The following is a 16539-nucleotide window of genomic DNA, read 5'->3' as shown; positions in this document are numbered from 1 at the left end:
GCCGCGCGCTCAATCCACTCAGCGTGCTTTGTTTATCAGCTCGCGCACATCAGCTATACAGGCATTAATACTGAATGTTTTATATTCATTGCATACATATACTTCGTAGGCATCTTTAATCTCTAATAACTCCATTCTGCTGTCTGTTGTCGGTGTTTCTTTGTCTGAATATGGCACTTATCACAAGCTGTGTGGTATCGGCGTTTGGTATCGGGACATTTTAACGAGTACGAGTACGAGTACAGGAGCTCAGTATCGGGCCCGATACCGATACCAGTATTGGTATCGGTGCATCCCTAATAATAAATAATAATACATATAATTTTCATTTCAGGGTAACTGTCCCTTTAAGAGAATATTGTTCTAATGACAGCTACAATGTGAAGTCATTGCTTTCGGAGTCTTAGTCAACATGGCCAACGTGACTTCTTCATGCACTTATAGAGATGCTAAACATCCCAAATCAAACAGAGTCAAATCACAGCAACAGTTGGTGAATAACCATTTGTTTCTGTCCTTGATTTCTGTCTCGTCAAGTGTGTTAGAGCAGGATTAAGGTCATCCAAAAACCGTTCACAGACTCACAGTTGCTACATATGACTGGTACAAAGCACAAAAGTCACACACGCTCAGGGAACTGAACAAACACTAACGCCACGTCGCAAAAAGCTTTAATACTTTCCACCTCACTATTTTTAGCCATTGAAACCTCTGTCAGCAAGCCAGCAGAGGAAGAGAGAAGTGCTGCTCAGCCGGACTCTCTCTCACCTTGAACGTCCTGAACTCCACTGGTGTGAATGGACAGTCCAAGTCCATCTCATTGTCAAACACATCTTCATCCTCCAGAACTTTGTCCAGAAAACCCAACACCTCCTCCTCATCCTCCTCCATGCTGACGGCCGATCCCTCTCTCTCCTCTCCCTCCGTTTCACTCACTGCTTTCCTTCCTTTCAAGTTTTGACAAGCCGCCCGTGACACATTGGTGCCTCTGCTGGAAATCTACCTCTTCTGTCCACGGAGGGGTTTTTTCTTCCTTTCTTTCTCTCTGGAACGGTAATGTGTGCTCCCTCTCACACAAACACAGAAACAGCCACTTGCTTCCTCTCTCTCGTATACACACACACACACACTTCAACGTCGAATGGCCCGCCTCTGCACTCACACACACACACACAGGCTTGAGCTGCTGGCGTCCCTCCCCCTGACTGCGGTTCTGTCTTCCTGGTGTGTGTCAATTCCGGGCGCCCTGGGTTAAAAAAAACTGTCCTCCATTTTCCTTTCTGGCCTTAACAGGTCTCTTTCTTAGTTTCTTGCTCTCTTTGTTTGGTTGTTCCTGTTGAGTTATTAAGTATTATAAAAGTGACTTAAATCTGAATGAGTTTAATAGCAGGTTTAATCACTGAGACAGTGGTTCTCGAGCTGTCTTCGCACAGTACAACAGAGCACCATAACACCCCGAATTTGGGCCTAGTGACCAACAATCACAAATTTGCTGAAATTAAATAAAATTTGCATACACTTTATGCACTATTCTATGCTATTTTATAGAATAAATAGTGTGAGTAGTGTGTTCACACTGAAAATTCCAACAAGAAATTCACTTCAAATTGAAACCTCTGTCAGCAAGCCAGCAGAGGAAGAGAGAAGTGCTGCTCAGCCGGACTCTCTCTCACCTTGAACGTCCTGAAGTCCACTGGTGTGAATGGACAGTCCAAGTCCATCTCATTGTCAAACACATCTTCATCCTCCAGAACTTTGTCCAGAAAACCCAACACCTCCTCCTCATCCTCCTCCATGCTGACGGCCGATCCCTCTCTCTCCTCTCCCTCCGTTTCACTCACTGCTTTCCTTCCTTTCAAGTTTTGACAAGCCGCCCGTGACACATTGGTGCCTCTGCTGGAAATCTACCTCTTCTGTCCACGGAGGGGTTTTTTCTTCCTTTCTTTCTCTCTGGAACGGTAATGTGTGCTCCCTCTCACACAAACACAGAAACAGCCACTTGCTTCCTCTCTCTCGTATACACACACACACACACTTCAACGTCGAATGGCCCGCCTCTGCACTCACACACACACACACAGGCTTGAGCTGCTGGCGTCCCTCCCCCTGACTGCGGTTCTGTCTTCCTGGTGTGTGTCAATTCCGGGTGCCCTGGGTTAAAAGACTGTCCACCATTTTCCTCTCTGGCCTTAACAGGTCTCTTTCTTAGTTTCTTGCTCTCTTTGTTTGGTTGTTCCTGTTGAGTTATTAAGTATTATAAAAGTGACTTAAATCTGAATGAGTTTAATAGCAGGTTTAATCACTGAGACAGTGGTTCTCGAGCTGTCTTCGCACAGTACAACAGAGCACCATAACACCCCGAATTTGGGCCTAGTGACCAACAATCACAAATTTGCTGAAATTAAATAAAATTTGCATACACTTTATGCACTATTCTATGCTATTTTATAGAATAAATAGTGTGAGTAGTGTGTTCACACTGAAAATTCCAACAAGAAATTCACTTCAAATACCCAGATGATGCGCTTATTTACCCCCATCCCCCCACCCCCCTCCTGATGTCGGATATAACAAATGACCACCCTTTTAAACTTCATACATTAGACAGAAAAGTACATAAAGTGCATAGTATATATTATGTATAGTGTATAAACTGTACATGATTTGGGTCAACAAATGAATCTAAATGAGCCGTCTGTTTGCTAGCTAAATAACTATGCACGTTAATGTATATTAGTCAGTTACATTACTGAAGACAACAGAAGCACCAATTTATATAATGCCATGAGTTTTTTTAGTTAATTAGTTGATCCATAAATGTTAAATGTTGATTTAGATTTTATACAGTAAATTATAACTGTTTGATGATTTTTTGTTTAATCAGTCAATTAATTCAGAGACCACTATGAATCCTTTATGGACCACCAATATTAAGAATCAAGGGTATGTCAACTTTTGAACATGATAATTTGTTCAATTATTACTGTATTTTGTCATTTGGAAAAGAAAGAAGTCTCTTGTGCTCACCCAGGCTGCATAATATCAAGAAGTATTATTACAATTTAAAATAACTGTTTTCAATTTTAAAGTGGTCATATGATGCGATTTCAAGATTTCCTTTCTCTTTGGAGTGTTACAAGCTCTTGGTGCATAAAGAAGATCTGTAAAGTTGCAAAGACTAAAGTCTCAAATCCAAATCCCTAGATATTGTTTGAAAGTGTTTTGATTCTTTATTGTTCGGTCACACTTTACATTAGGGCTTCATTAGTTAACATTAGTTAATTCATTAGTTAACAAACTGCCAATGAAAAATTCTTCTGAACATTCATTAATCTTAGGTATTCCAATATTTAATAACAGGATGTTAAAATCGAGAGTTGCAGCTGTGTTATTTAATGAGCTAACATGAAATAAGACTTGTATTTTTTAAACAAAGATTAATAACTTCAAATTATTAATTTATAGCAAATGTAGCTATTGCTCATTGTGAATGTTAATGCATTAACTAAGGTTAACTAATGAGGTCTTATTGTAAAGTGATACCTATTGGTCTTTATAGTTCTTTTGCACTTTAATCTGTGTAAAACTTTTAACTTTATACATTTTTCTGTATTGCTTTATTGCATTTAAATGTTCAGTTATTTTTGTTATAAGAAAAAAGTTATTTAACCTGTTATACTGTATTATGACGGCACTTTTTTTTTAAAACTTAATTTCAATATCGTGATAATACCATATACCGTAATAAAAGCATTAGCAATTAATCGCAACATGAAAATTTGATACCGGCATATCCCTAATTACTATCAAGACTGAAAACAGTTGTGCTGCTTAATATTTTTGGAGTAACCTGATGCTTTCTTCAGACTTCTGATGAATAGAAAGTGTTCATTTCTTTCTTGCTTGCTTTCTTTATTTCTTTCTGTAAGTGTATGTTGGTACTGTATGTAAATATCTGATAATTAAATATATCTTCATCAGGGAACTATACTAAACAACTCTACAGCATTATAGTGAATCCTGGACATGTCAAAGACAGGTAATAATGCTTGTTAAAGTTGAAAGTTATAGTGTGGTACCAGGACAATTCTGGCATTTTTTTCCGGGGTTCCCTGGATCAGACAAGGTTCTCCTTAAACAGATATCATGCTCTCCTGTACTCCAGGTAATAACACTCAACACATCAATGAAATACAGTCTCAAATCACATTACAGTCATCAACACTTCATGTTATGTTTTAAGGTAAGCTGGTATTATAGATTTGTTCATTTAATAAAGTTAAAACACTTATAAAGTGATCCTCTAATAGGTGTGCCTGCAGTGCACACACACTTGTGTGAAGAACGAGATCAAAGTCTGGTTGACAAAAATTTGAACTCCACCCATACTTCTGAACGATCACAACCAAGCACACATCACACTCATGATGTCAAGCTTTTCATTAACCTTCGTGACAAAATTATAGTCATCGTCATGGGATTTCCAAAGCACATGTGAAATATTAATGGCAATCCTTGAATAGAAGTCAATGAGGAATCCCTGATGATGCTTATCTAGTGCTCAAAAGAGGAACTAGAAGCAAGCGACATGACAAAAGATGGCATAATAGTTTAGTGTTCCGGGCTTCTCTTTTTCTCACAGAACTTCAATACACCGGCTGACACAACATTAACCACCACTGGGAACTGATATAAATGAACGACACACCAGTTGATCTCTCATTCATTTGATGTAGTGAGGTGAGTGAAGAGTGGAAAGGCCTCTGCTCTGTAAGAACAGCACTGATGTCAGAGGAGGTGATATATAGTCTCTGTGCAGTGGTTATATACGGCTCTCAGAGCTCCTCACAGCACTGCCCACACGATCTGATCCTCTGAGAGGCTCTAATGAAAGCAAGAGAGGAGGCAGAGAAAACACACAGCGCATTTCTCACAAGCAAATTGCCTGTGTGCTTCTCCCCGCTTGACTTTATCTGCAGCCAAGCTCAAAGGGGGGTATAAATAGGGGCAGGTGACTTCTTTTTTTCTATATCCTGTAGTTACAAACAGTCCCTCAGGCATGCTAGAGTAAATATAAGGTTATAGGGGTGAGAGATATACTAGCTGAAGTGATGAACTTTCATATATATATATATATATATATATATGAAATACATTTATTTTGTGCTAAGTATTCCACAAATACATTTACATATTTATATGCTTAATAAAAATACCCAGTTCAGATGAAAAAGCCTCTAAGATCCGTTTGAAATTTTCTTCTAAAATGAGCATTTTTATCAGGCTCATATGTGTAGATTTAGTAATTTCACTTTTATGGCAAGAAATAGGTTCTTTTCATTGCCATTAAAGTGAAATAACTGAACAAAAACAGGAGCATGAGAAAAATGCTGATTTTAGAAGAAAATTTCAAAAGACACTTAGAGGCTTTTGTATCTGAACTCTTCAATTGTATTTTTGGTTTACTAAACTGGTATAGGCCTACCTAAAGTCTGCTAAATTGGAAGAACTAATTTTGTGCTTAATGCACTTTAATTGTGTGGAAGTAGTGCTGAGGTCCAACTAAAGATATACTGATGTATATTTGATTGTGCTAAAGTGGAACTACTGTAAGTATACTTCAGGTACACTTAAAATATCTTGCATTTCAAGATTGATATTATACAGAGATCATACAATCCTTATTAATATTAAAACACATTTTAGGCATAATATTAAGAAATGTGCATTGGGCAATAAAGAAATACTCCAACTATAATTTTATATCTGTAAAACTTAAGTGATATGTCAATAAATAAGTTAATGGATTTGAAGTATACTTAGGATTATATAAATGTATTTAAATAAATTACGGCAGAGGATTTTTTTACTAGGGTGTGAGAAAGCACTTCATCTGCTCTACCACTAGATGGAGATGCTGTTATAAAAGCTTGAGCCTGTGGCCACACATCACTATCAATTTCAACACTTCAACACTAATTATCTGTGTCACACAATGGAAATAGTCATGCATGTTCATAATGGGCATAAACACATGTGACAAACACATACACCTAAATGTCAATTTATCTCTGAACTGCGCATTATAAATAGCCAAATCCATTCATCATTACAGGATGATGTGATGCATGTAATTATCTATTTGAATATTTAACCTTTTGACTTGCGTGTGTTTTCATTCAGTAAAATAAATGACTGTTGGTTTGGTATTATTATTATTATGGATGTTATCTAAACGTTTTTGCCAGCCAAATACATGAGACCTAAAATATTTACCCCCTGAGATTTTAAGTTAATATTTCAGTCATTTAAAACACATTCATGGTTTTTTGATATTGCTTAATGATCACATGACATGCAGGTAAACAAATAAAATACTTAATGTTTTTATTTTTAAATGATTTATGTACATTTTATCTTATTTTGATAGAATTTATCAACTTTTCATCAACTCACAAAAACCCAAACCCAGTTTGAGAAACCCTGATCTAATGCAATGACATACAAACTTCAGAGTCTAAATAATTTAAGCGGTAATTTAGCTTTTATATGCACGTTGCTTTTACACAGAAAAGCTCCACAGCTTCTTATTGTTTTGGCATTGGGGCACTGCATTATTCTTGGTATGCTAAGACACACCAGGTGAGAATGGACTCAGCAAAGCATTTATTTCATTGCCTGAAGCTATGAAAGTGATTTGGCAAAGAACCACACCGTCATTTGTCATGTCAATATAGCACACCCATGTGAAAGCGAAAGCTGATGCTGACATTTACAACAAAGGCTGGTGGAAAAGACACAGTGAAGTTCCTCAGACCACCGCAATCTCAATCAGTGCTCTTAGATTAAAGGTGAAGTGTGTCACTTGTTCTCTGTAACAGCCATTCAAATTTTAACAAAATATACTGCAGACAACAACAGATCCCAAACATTTACACACCATGTCTTTGACACATTATAAAGCTAATCTTAAAAAGTGTTTTTATAATCTTCCTATCCTTTGCATATGACATCATCTCATAACACCACAGACACTTCAACACTCTTTAAGTGTTAGTTAGTTTACCCACAATGAACATTCTGTCATCATTTACTCTCCCTCATGTCATTCTAAACCAGTATTGCTTTCTTCCTTCCATGAAACAGAGAAGATATTTTGAAGAATGTCCTGACCACTCAATAAGATAATAATGAATACGTGATTCAGAATTTACACTATATCTTTCAAAAGTTTGGGGTTATTTTTAAGGAAATTAATACTTTTATTCAGCAAGCAACGCATGTCAAAAATGACCATAAAGGCATTTATATTGTTACAAAAGATTTCAATATAAAAAAATGCTGTTCTTTGGAACTTTCTATTAATCAAAGAATCATGGTTTCCACAAAAATATTAAGCAGCACAAATGTTTTCAGCATTAATATTAAGAATAGTAAGTTCCTTGAGCTGCAAATCAGAAAATCAATAAATCCAACACAATGCAGATCAAACATACACAGAAATTAAGTTTTGAGCCTATACAACATTCTCAATTTGTCAAACACTCACACATTATATATATATATACACTGTATATATATACTTAAGACGCCAAAGAGATGTTTACAAGCAGCATGTTAACTGACAGTTTAACGACTGTTTCTTCTAATTCAAAGCACACACACAAACACTTAAACATGCAGTCATACCCCAGGCAGCAGCCCTTCCGGTCGCGTGGGTGAGACGGCCTCTCCATCCTGTCCCCGTGCGCAGAGGTGAGGGGACATGGTGGGCGACTCGTCAATGAATGGCATGGTCTCTGAGCCATCCTGAGACTTCCTGTCCTCTGCAGTATCTCCCTCATAGCCATCGGTGTTGTAGTTAAAATCTGGAAGGAGAAAACAGAGGAGTGTAAGATAGAGTTAGAAGAACTATGCAAGGTTATGGCTCACACCACAGATTAATGCCCCCATGTTGGGCCGCTCAAACATTAGCGATGTTGAAAGCACTACAGTGTTTACATTTCTGAAGAAAACCAATCCACAAATGGTGCAATTAATTGTCTGTGCTTAACATAGGGTGTGTTTCATAGCTGATCTGCATGTAGAGAAGAGGGCGGAGACTCTGGGTATGATTTACAGGATCTGTAGGATAAGGTGGGAAGGGGTAGTGGGAAATGTGTGGGCATTTTAAGATGCTGTAATGCAGTATTACATCGGCTGCTATGGCTGACCGTGCAGTGGGCGAGAAAGTGATTTATCAAAACTCTGCCAATATTAAAGATCCAAAGCAGAAACCAGCAGAGAAGCAAAACCTTTGAACGGCTAACTAATGTCAACCCTCTACATTGCGAGTAAATCACTCGCATATGCGACTAAATCTTCACTCTGGGCGACTAAATGATGTCTAATATTAGCCAATGGCTAATAAATTCTCAGATTTTACTCGCCAGTGTGTGAGTTGGAGGCTAAGTATAAGTTTAGCACAGATATATTTTCACTCGCCGAACACTCTGACTGAGCGCTTCAGAGTTTCACTCTCCACCAAGCGATCTGTCATATTTTTCAGTTCATATCAATGGATGCGCAGCGCACCTGTATTTGACGTACTGTAAACTCTAGTGTGAAGGCACACGACTCGGCGTCACTTTCTCACACACACGCAGAGAGAGAGAGAGAGAATTGACGCGCTACATGTAAACGATATTCTTTGTTGTATTTTGCTGTCAAAATAACGGCGTTCCTTTGGAATTCTTCAGCTTTTAAGAACTGCCGGGTTCTCCGGTAGTGGGCGGAACTAATGCGCAAACAGCAATCTCATTGGCTGGTGCTCACCTATTATCATCCCTGTTTTGATTTCAGCAAATCAGTTCGAGCGAATGCACACAACCTGATTAATATTCATGAATCCAACAGCTCATTTATCCTTAGTGGGATTGTTCTTATTAGTAGAATTAGTATCATTATCATCTTATCAGTATTTTTGTTAGTTTGTTTCCCCCCTTTTTTTTTTCCAGAAATGACCAAAATAGCACCACCACCAGTCCAGTTAAAATGTTCAGTTAAAACGACTAATATGCATTCATACATGGTTATGTTTTAATTCTTATATGTGTGTGTGTGTGTGTGTATGTGTGTGTGTATCAGTCTGGCGAGTAAACTAAAAAATCTCCTAGCCAATGGCGATTCAATTGCCAAGGTGTCCATAGAGGGTTGAATGTACAACCATTTATTACTTAGTTTACACAATTAGACTAAAATTGCAGCTTCACAACAGAACCAAGTAATTGTATTCCAACTTGAATGGGAAATGCATTTAAATGATATTTGAAATATGCTATTATCAGACTGTTTACAATGGTGCAGTTAAATCCCGCTAGCTTCCTATTGTTAGTGAGCATTCAAGCTAATGCGTTTTGAAGCAGCAAAACAACTGAAAAACATTATTTTTTTCAAGTTTGCAATGTGAGGTGACATGAAGAACAGAGACAAATCTATCACTAGCAAAGCCCACCAACTAGCTGACATGCTACCAACATGTTAACTACAAGATAAAACATGCTAACAACGCATGTTTAAGACTATGCTAAAACATGCTAGAAACATGTTAGCAATATATGCATGTATTAACCCTCAAGCATCCTTCGTATAGCAGCCCTTAATCTTGTCCTCCGTGGACAAATTTGGGCACGAAGGTCTCAGGTGTGATCCCAATTTTTTTTTATATAAATGTCATATTACCATATTAAAATAAAATCTATCCATTTATGCAATTTATTTGTGATTTTTTTTATTTACCTCTAAAAGTACCATATTTTGTATGTAAAATATGCTTATTTTGATGTTATATTTAATATTATTTCTTTTATTCAGTAAAAAAAAAAGAAACAATTCCAGTAAGTTCAGACAGCCAAAACCTAAAAATTTGGTGACTTTGTTAATCTGGTGTCTTATGATGATATAAAAATATCAAATATCAAAAATATCAATAGACACTAGTTGGCAGTAGTTTTCAATGGTTTTTTCGTGTGTGTGTGTGTGTGTGTGTGTGTGTGTGTGTGTGTGTGGGTGTGAGGGTGAGTGTGAGTGAGAGGGAGAGAGAGAGAGAGAGAGAGAGAGAGAGAGAGTGAGAGAGTGTGTGTGTGATTGTTTGATACATTGAGAATGTGTGTTTGTTCTGCATTGTGTTGGATTTATTGGAGAAATAAAAAAAAATGCATTGAATATTAATATTTTTCATTCATTTCCTATGGGAGAAATTTAGGAGTTTTTTTTCAACCACTTAACTTTGTTGAATCAAGTCCTCTATTTTTTGTGTGTGTGTGTGTGTTCAGGTGGCAAACTTAGGAAAAGTAGCCAAGTCTTGAACTGCTAAGATTAAGAAAACTATTTAAAAAAAAAAACCATTTTGCGCAAATTTGTCCAGAAGGATTTTTATGTAAAATAAGCTTATTCTTTATGTTATATTTAATATTTCTTTTACTTCAGTAAAAAATATAACTGCAGTAAGTTCAGACAGCCAAAACCTAAATGACATATGATGGTATAAAAATATCAAACATTTAAGGGCTGTCGCGATTTGTCGATTTTATTCGACTATTCGATTTTAAAAAATCCTTAACTTCATTTTGCTTGCGTCGACTAACCGACAAAATACCGGAAGTGGCGCATTTCACGGAGGAGAATCCATAAAACACATTATTAGACTGTTTTCCAAGGCTGCATGATATATTAAACCCATTTAAAAATCATAATTAAGCATAATTATGAATTCACTGCGTCGACTAACCGACAAAATACCGGAAGTGGCGCATTTCACGGAGGAGAATCCATAAAACACATTATTAGACTGTTTTCCAAGGCTGCATGATATATTAAACCCATTTAAAAATCATAATTAAGCATAATTATGAATTCACAAACGCTACGATTTAATTAAATAATTACATGCGATGCGGTTCTAATACAGTATATGCGCTTTAATTATTTACATGTGTGTAGGTTAAGTACATGCGTCACACAGTGGCTCCGTTCACAGTAGTTCCACAGGAACTGTTATCATTTACATGTGTGGAGCGTCTCAAACTCCATCTCTGCATGTTGTTGTGAGTTTGGGTTTATTATAACGTTCATCTGGGAACGCAACGTAATGCGTAATGTACATTAGCTCTATTGTTTATAATACATTATGTATTTTAACAGTTTTGTTCAATAAAACCATATGATTTCTTGCTTTTGATACTTTATTTGAACTAATTATTATTGCTTCATTTCTATTATATATGTATTTAAGTAATTTTAAAGGCTATTGTTCACTTACATCTATTTTAAAAACCTCATTATAATTATAGGGCCCTATGAAATCCGTTTTATTTCCAAATTCATTTTTTTTCCATTTTCATTTTTCTATACTCTCTTTTAATGGTTGGTCTTTTAAAGCATGATTATTATAATTTTATTAGTAGTAGACTAGAACACGTGGATATGTTGTCATTCTTACACTATAATACTGAACTTTGATTTCAGTGATTTGGACTATGAGATGGACACTTGCTTCTTGCACTCTATGTTGCACTTTACTTTTGCTTTAAAAAAAGGATTTCATAGAAATTTGGATTTAATTTGGTTTAATAAAATATAGTTTAATAAAATATTCTTAAGTAAAATTGTTGATTTTTTGTGGGAAATTAATCGTTTAGATTAATCGATAAATTAGTCAACAGATTAATCGAAATAAAAATAGTCGTTAGTGGCAGCCCTACAAACATTTTAATGCCACTATTTGGCTGTAGTACTCAATGGATTTTTTTGTGGGTGTGTGTTTGTGTGAGTGTTTGACAAATTGAGAATGTTGTATAGGCTCAAACCTTCATTTCTGTGTATGTTTGAGCTGCATTGTGTTGGATTTACTGATTTTCATTGCACAAATAAAAAAAATGCTTTGAATTTTGGTATTTTCCATTCATTTCCCATTTTGGGGCATGAAGGTCAAATTAAGGAGTTTTTTTTTTCAACCACTTAACATTGTTGAATTGAGTCCTCATTTGTGTGTGTGTGTGTGTGTGTGTGTGTGTGTGTTCAGGTGGCAAACTTCAGGTGCCAAGTCTTGAACCACTCAGATTAAGGAAACTATTTTAAAAAAATAAAAAAAATAAAATGATTTTGCCCAAATTTGTCCCAAAGGATGATTGAGGGTTAATATACGCTAGATCCAGAGGCGTCATGCCCATTTAAAGTGTGATTGATTTTTGAGCCAAGAGGATTTTGAATGCAGCTTCCAAAAGACAAAAAATAGCCGAATAATATTTTGTATATTTGATACAATCACACCAGCGTGATTAAATCGTTCAGCGTGTCATATCATCAGCTGCTAAATTCAAATCTGCGTTCGCTGGCTGGCGCTGAGCCAGAGACAGATGCGTTTTTACAGCACTGCGCATTAATCAATCACACACAATGCTGTTGAACTTATGAATGCAATGACCAATCAAAGGCGTTCAGCTGAGTCATCGCTAAAATGCCGGTGTTTTGTTCACTCGCTCGCTGACTGAATACCTCTTTCTGGCGAATTCTCTCGTCAGAAACAACAAAGTGCAAATGTGTGTATAAATAAGTAAAATATTCATTTCACAGTGTAAACAGCTTCAGTGATTGCAAAAGGGGGTCCAACCCGGTACTAGCAAGGTGTACCTAATAAAGTGGCCAGTGAGTGTATATGTGTGTGTGTGTGTGTGTGTGTAGAAAACAGCAGAATTGACTCTTGAGAAAATATAAGAGTTTATGTGTCGGCTAAAACCTAGCTCCACGTTTTTTATATTTATAATAAAACTAAACTCAAGTTTGTCATTGTAACTAGGCTACAATCTCTAAAATAGGAATCAAAGTGCAATCATGAATTAATGCTTATGAATGAACTTCAAGAAAAATTAACTAACATAAAAATAGGGCACAGTGTAGGCAGCATAGTTGTTTTTCTTACAGCAGGCCAATTCTCTGAGCCTGACATGACAAGCAGGAGAAAAAAGATATCAACTCACAAGAAATGTTTAGCTTAAACATGAAAATTCAAATTAGTTTAAAATGAAACATTATACTAGTTTCTTCGTGTGTGTGTGTGTGTTTTTTTTTTGGGAGGGGGGGTTGAATAAATACCATGCTCTTACGTTTTAACTAATATGAAGGTTCAAATTCTTTAATTCTCCAAACTCAAACCACGTTGCAAATAGCATAAATATGCACACCTCAAATACTGTACAATAAAAAGTAAGAACTCTTCAAGCACTGCCGTCACTGTAATATTTCACTCTAAAAGTAGTCAAATAGCTGAAATATGCATGGGACCAAGGATATTATAGTTTTGAATTTTTAAATTAGTCTAACTTACAATGTTTTTATTCACATTAATTTTCAATGTTAAATTCACATTAAATATAAAGTCAGTCGTATTAAAACTATGTTATGGCATGACACCCATATCTGTTACTTAAGTAAACAGACAGGTTTTTATGCATAGTTAATAGACTACATTATTAGGCTACTTTGACCATCGCCCACTATAGATCAACTAACATAGGTGAGAATCAAGATATTTCATGATATAGCTAATGCGTTTGGGAACGTTTCGAATAAAAAGGGAAAAAAAAATAAATAAATAAAACATAAGAACATAAGTGCTATTGTCACACCCCCCAGTGCTGGGGGGTGCCCAGGACCAGGGTTGAGAAACACTGTGCTAGAAATATGCTAGCAATGTTCTAATCCATTCAAAGCAACCATTCTAATAATGCTAACAACACCTAACAAAAGGCTAAAATATTCAACAAATATGCTAGAAACATGTTAGCAATGTGATAAATCATTCTAGAAACGTCAAACAAGTTAGCTACATGATAAAACATGCTAGAAACCTGCTAAAAGATCTTTCTGTTCATCCTTGATCTATCCACCTATCTACTGTATCTGTCTAGACTGCAAACCTTCAAGCTTTTAAAACTACTTCAAACTTTCTGAGCAGGCTTTTAAAGTTTGTCCAACTTTTTAATTTAGTCTTTTTGTGACACATGACAGCATTTCACAGAAATCACATTGAAAAGAACCCAGAATATTCCCACTTAAATGGAACTTTAAGAGCACAAAGAGGAGCAAAAATCTCCTGTTAAAGTGTTAATGAGTTCAGCAGCATTCACAGGAGACGCGTCTTCATTTAAATGGAAAATGCAGTGTGTTTGTGTCAAGACACACACTCCCACATGGCCAGAGACTGGCACATAAACAAAAGACCTGCTTGACAACACAACCCCGGGGGCGGGGCCAGCCCGTCTGTCACCATGGTTGTTACCGTGACGACCATTGATAACCAGCACAGGAACAGACCAATTGTAACTCAACTTGGTTACCATGCCGTGTTCCTTTCCCCTTGAAAACACATTGTGTGTCACATCAAAGTGACACTGTCTGTCACTCAATACTCACAGAAGCAGCAAAGCAAATACAATAAGGCACCGTAAAATTAATGTTTGTTTTATTTATTTCAACTCATTTTTCATCTTTCTACTACAAAACAAAGATTTGGTTTGATCTTCTAACTGGTCTATGTATGCGAGCATGTTTACATTAGGAGAGATTAATAGTGTTCGATAAAGTCATAGTTTAGTCATAAGACAGCACAGGAAATAACTGTGCCATTTAACTGCTGAACAGAAAAATGGGTTGAATGTGGGTCAACAGGCTCTCATATCCGTTTTGCCTACAGCACATTCACACGGGTCAAAATGACCTGCACTGACCAGAGCCAATCACTCTGTCATTCACTGCTGCTGCTGCAGGTCACACTCATCTTCTGCTGATGTGAATTCACAACCCCAATGTTTCAGCCATCATGCCCACTTTCATATTTTATTAGCAACAATCCATATTTTGGTACTCCCATATATACTTACATTTTATAATTACATTTCAAAGATACTGGGAATTGAACCCATAGCCTTGCTGTTGCTAACAGGCTTTACCAGTTAAGAAATAGTACACAAGTAAACAGTATTGAATTATATTTTAAATCAAATGAAGCTATTTTTAGACCATTAACATTTTAATTAAATTTACATTGTGAAATTATTTTCATGACAATTAAGCAATTTTTTCCCCTTGTTCTCATTAGTATAGATAATGGCAACATTTGCTGTGCCATATATGTGCTATATACAGTATACTGTAATTTCCTATAATTTCAGTTTAGTTTTAGTTAGTTTCATTAATGGTTTTGTTAGTTTTAGTTTAGTTTTTATTTTGTGAACACATTTCTATTTAGTTTTTATATATTTTAGTTTCAGTTTTAGTTTTAGTAATTATAGTTTAGCAGAGTTAATGGAAGAATGGAACACTTCCAGTGTAGACCAAAGCAAGACATTTAATTTTTAAACTCTTGTGCAAACCTCTTAATAATGAAAATAATTCTTTACAATTGAACAAAAAACAAAAATATTCAACTTATACTGTATGTATAAAATTTATTCATTCATATTCATGCTCATATTCATTCATATTAAAGATGTAATCTTGTTAAACATGCCAATAGTTTACAAACAACAAGCTAATCAAGGTTTTCAGAGTTACTAGAAAGCTACAGGCAGTTGAGTTTTTATTCTGCAGGACAATGACCCTCCAGTGCTGGATTTGAGGAAAGGAAACCTGTTCTTTGTATTGAAATTGTCATTTAAACTCTGTAAACTTTATTTTTGTTCATCTGTATTTTCAATGCATTCATTTGTTGGATCTTTTGCACAGACGAGCCACCGGTGCACACTACTGTATGTCCCGTCTCTCCGTCTAAATCTATGAACGTACACAATAAGAAGAAACAATCTAAAATGCTTTGAAAACGCTTCAGATGAGCAACGCAATCAATCCCATAAAGCCCCTTTTACACAGGACACGGCAAGCGGTGAAAAGAAAACACCGCGCGGCTGCCGCTTTCTCTCATTTTGGATGCGTTTTGTACAGTCAATGCGGTGCTCGTGTCATGGACTCGAGGCGGACGTTGCCATAGTAATCGTAAAGCGTGACAAAATGACTAACGTTATTCACTAAAGTCAGCTCATCCAAAAAAAAATTAGATAACTCACTCTCAAGTTGTTCTCGCACGTCAAGCACGCTTTTAAACATCCGTGCGCTGTAGGGTGTACATTATTATTATTTCCCATTTCATATTTTATAGTTACTTCCGATTTCATTTCCCGCGTCTTGTTTTTTAAATGCAAAAAGACATTCTCTGTGAATAGAATAGCCGCTTAGGACTCCGCTCACGTGCATGAAGCGCCATCTACAGGTATTTCCCTAAACAACAACAGGTCAGATTTTCTGGCACAGAATGAGAGCTTATTAAATCACGAACACGATTGTTTATTTTTGCTAATTATTATTTTATTTTAGTTAGTTTTTCAGTTACTGTTGTTAGTTTCGTTTCGTTTTAGTTTTTCATTTATTTTGAAATTTTAATTTTATTTCAGTTTACGAAAATGTTTTTTGACCAATAGTTTTAGTCTTAGTTTCAGTTTTCGTTTA

General features: G+C 36.1%; 1 protein-coding gene across 2 annotated transcripts in view; it reads right to left on the bottom strand.

The window, feature by feature from the left end:
• Positions 1–16539, bottom strand: part of abr (ABR activator of RhoGEF and GTPase) — a 204277-nt gene that overhangs the window by 110504 nt on the left and 77234 nt on the right. For both annotated transcript variants that reach the window (XM_016517311.1, XM_016517313.1), the window contains exon 2: positions 7690–7868. In XM_016517311.1, coding sequence (XP_016372797.1) covers positions 7690–7868 — 179 coding nt within the window. The remainder of the gene's footprint in view (positions 1–7689; positions 7869–16539) is intronic.

Source organism: Sinocyclocheilus rhinocerous, unplaced genomic scaffold (genome assembly GCF_001515625.1).
Source record: "Sinocyclocheilus rhinocerous isolate Xijiao unplaced genomic scaffold, SAMN03320098_v1.1 scaffold1319, whole genome shotgun sequence".
NCBI classification, from domain to species: Eukaryota; Metazoa; Chordata; class Actinopteri; order Cypriniformes; family Cyprinidae; genus Sinocyclocheilus; species Sinocyclocheilus rhinocerous.
The sequence above is the reverse complement of the archived record's forward strand: the minus strand, read 5'-3'. Positions and strand labels throughout refer to the sequence as shown.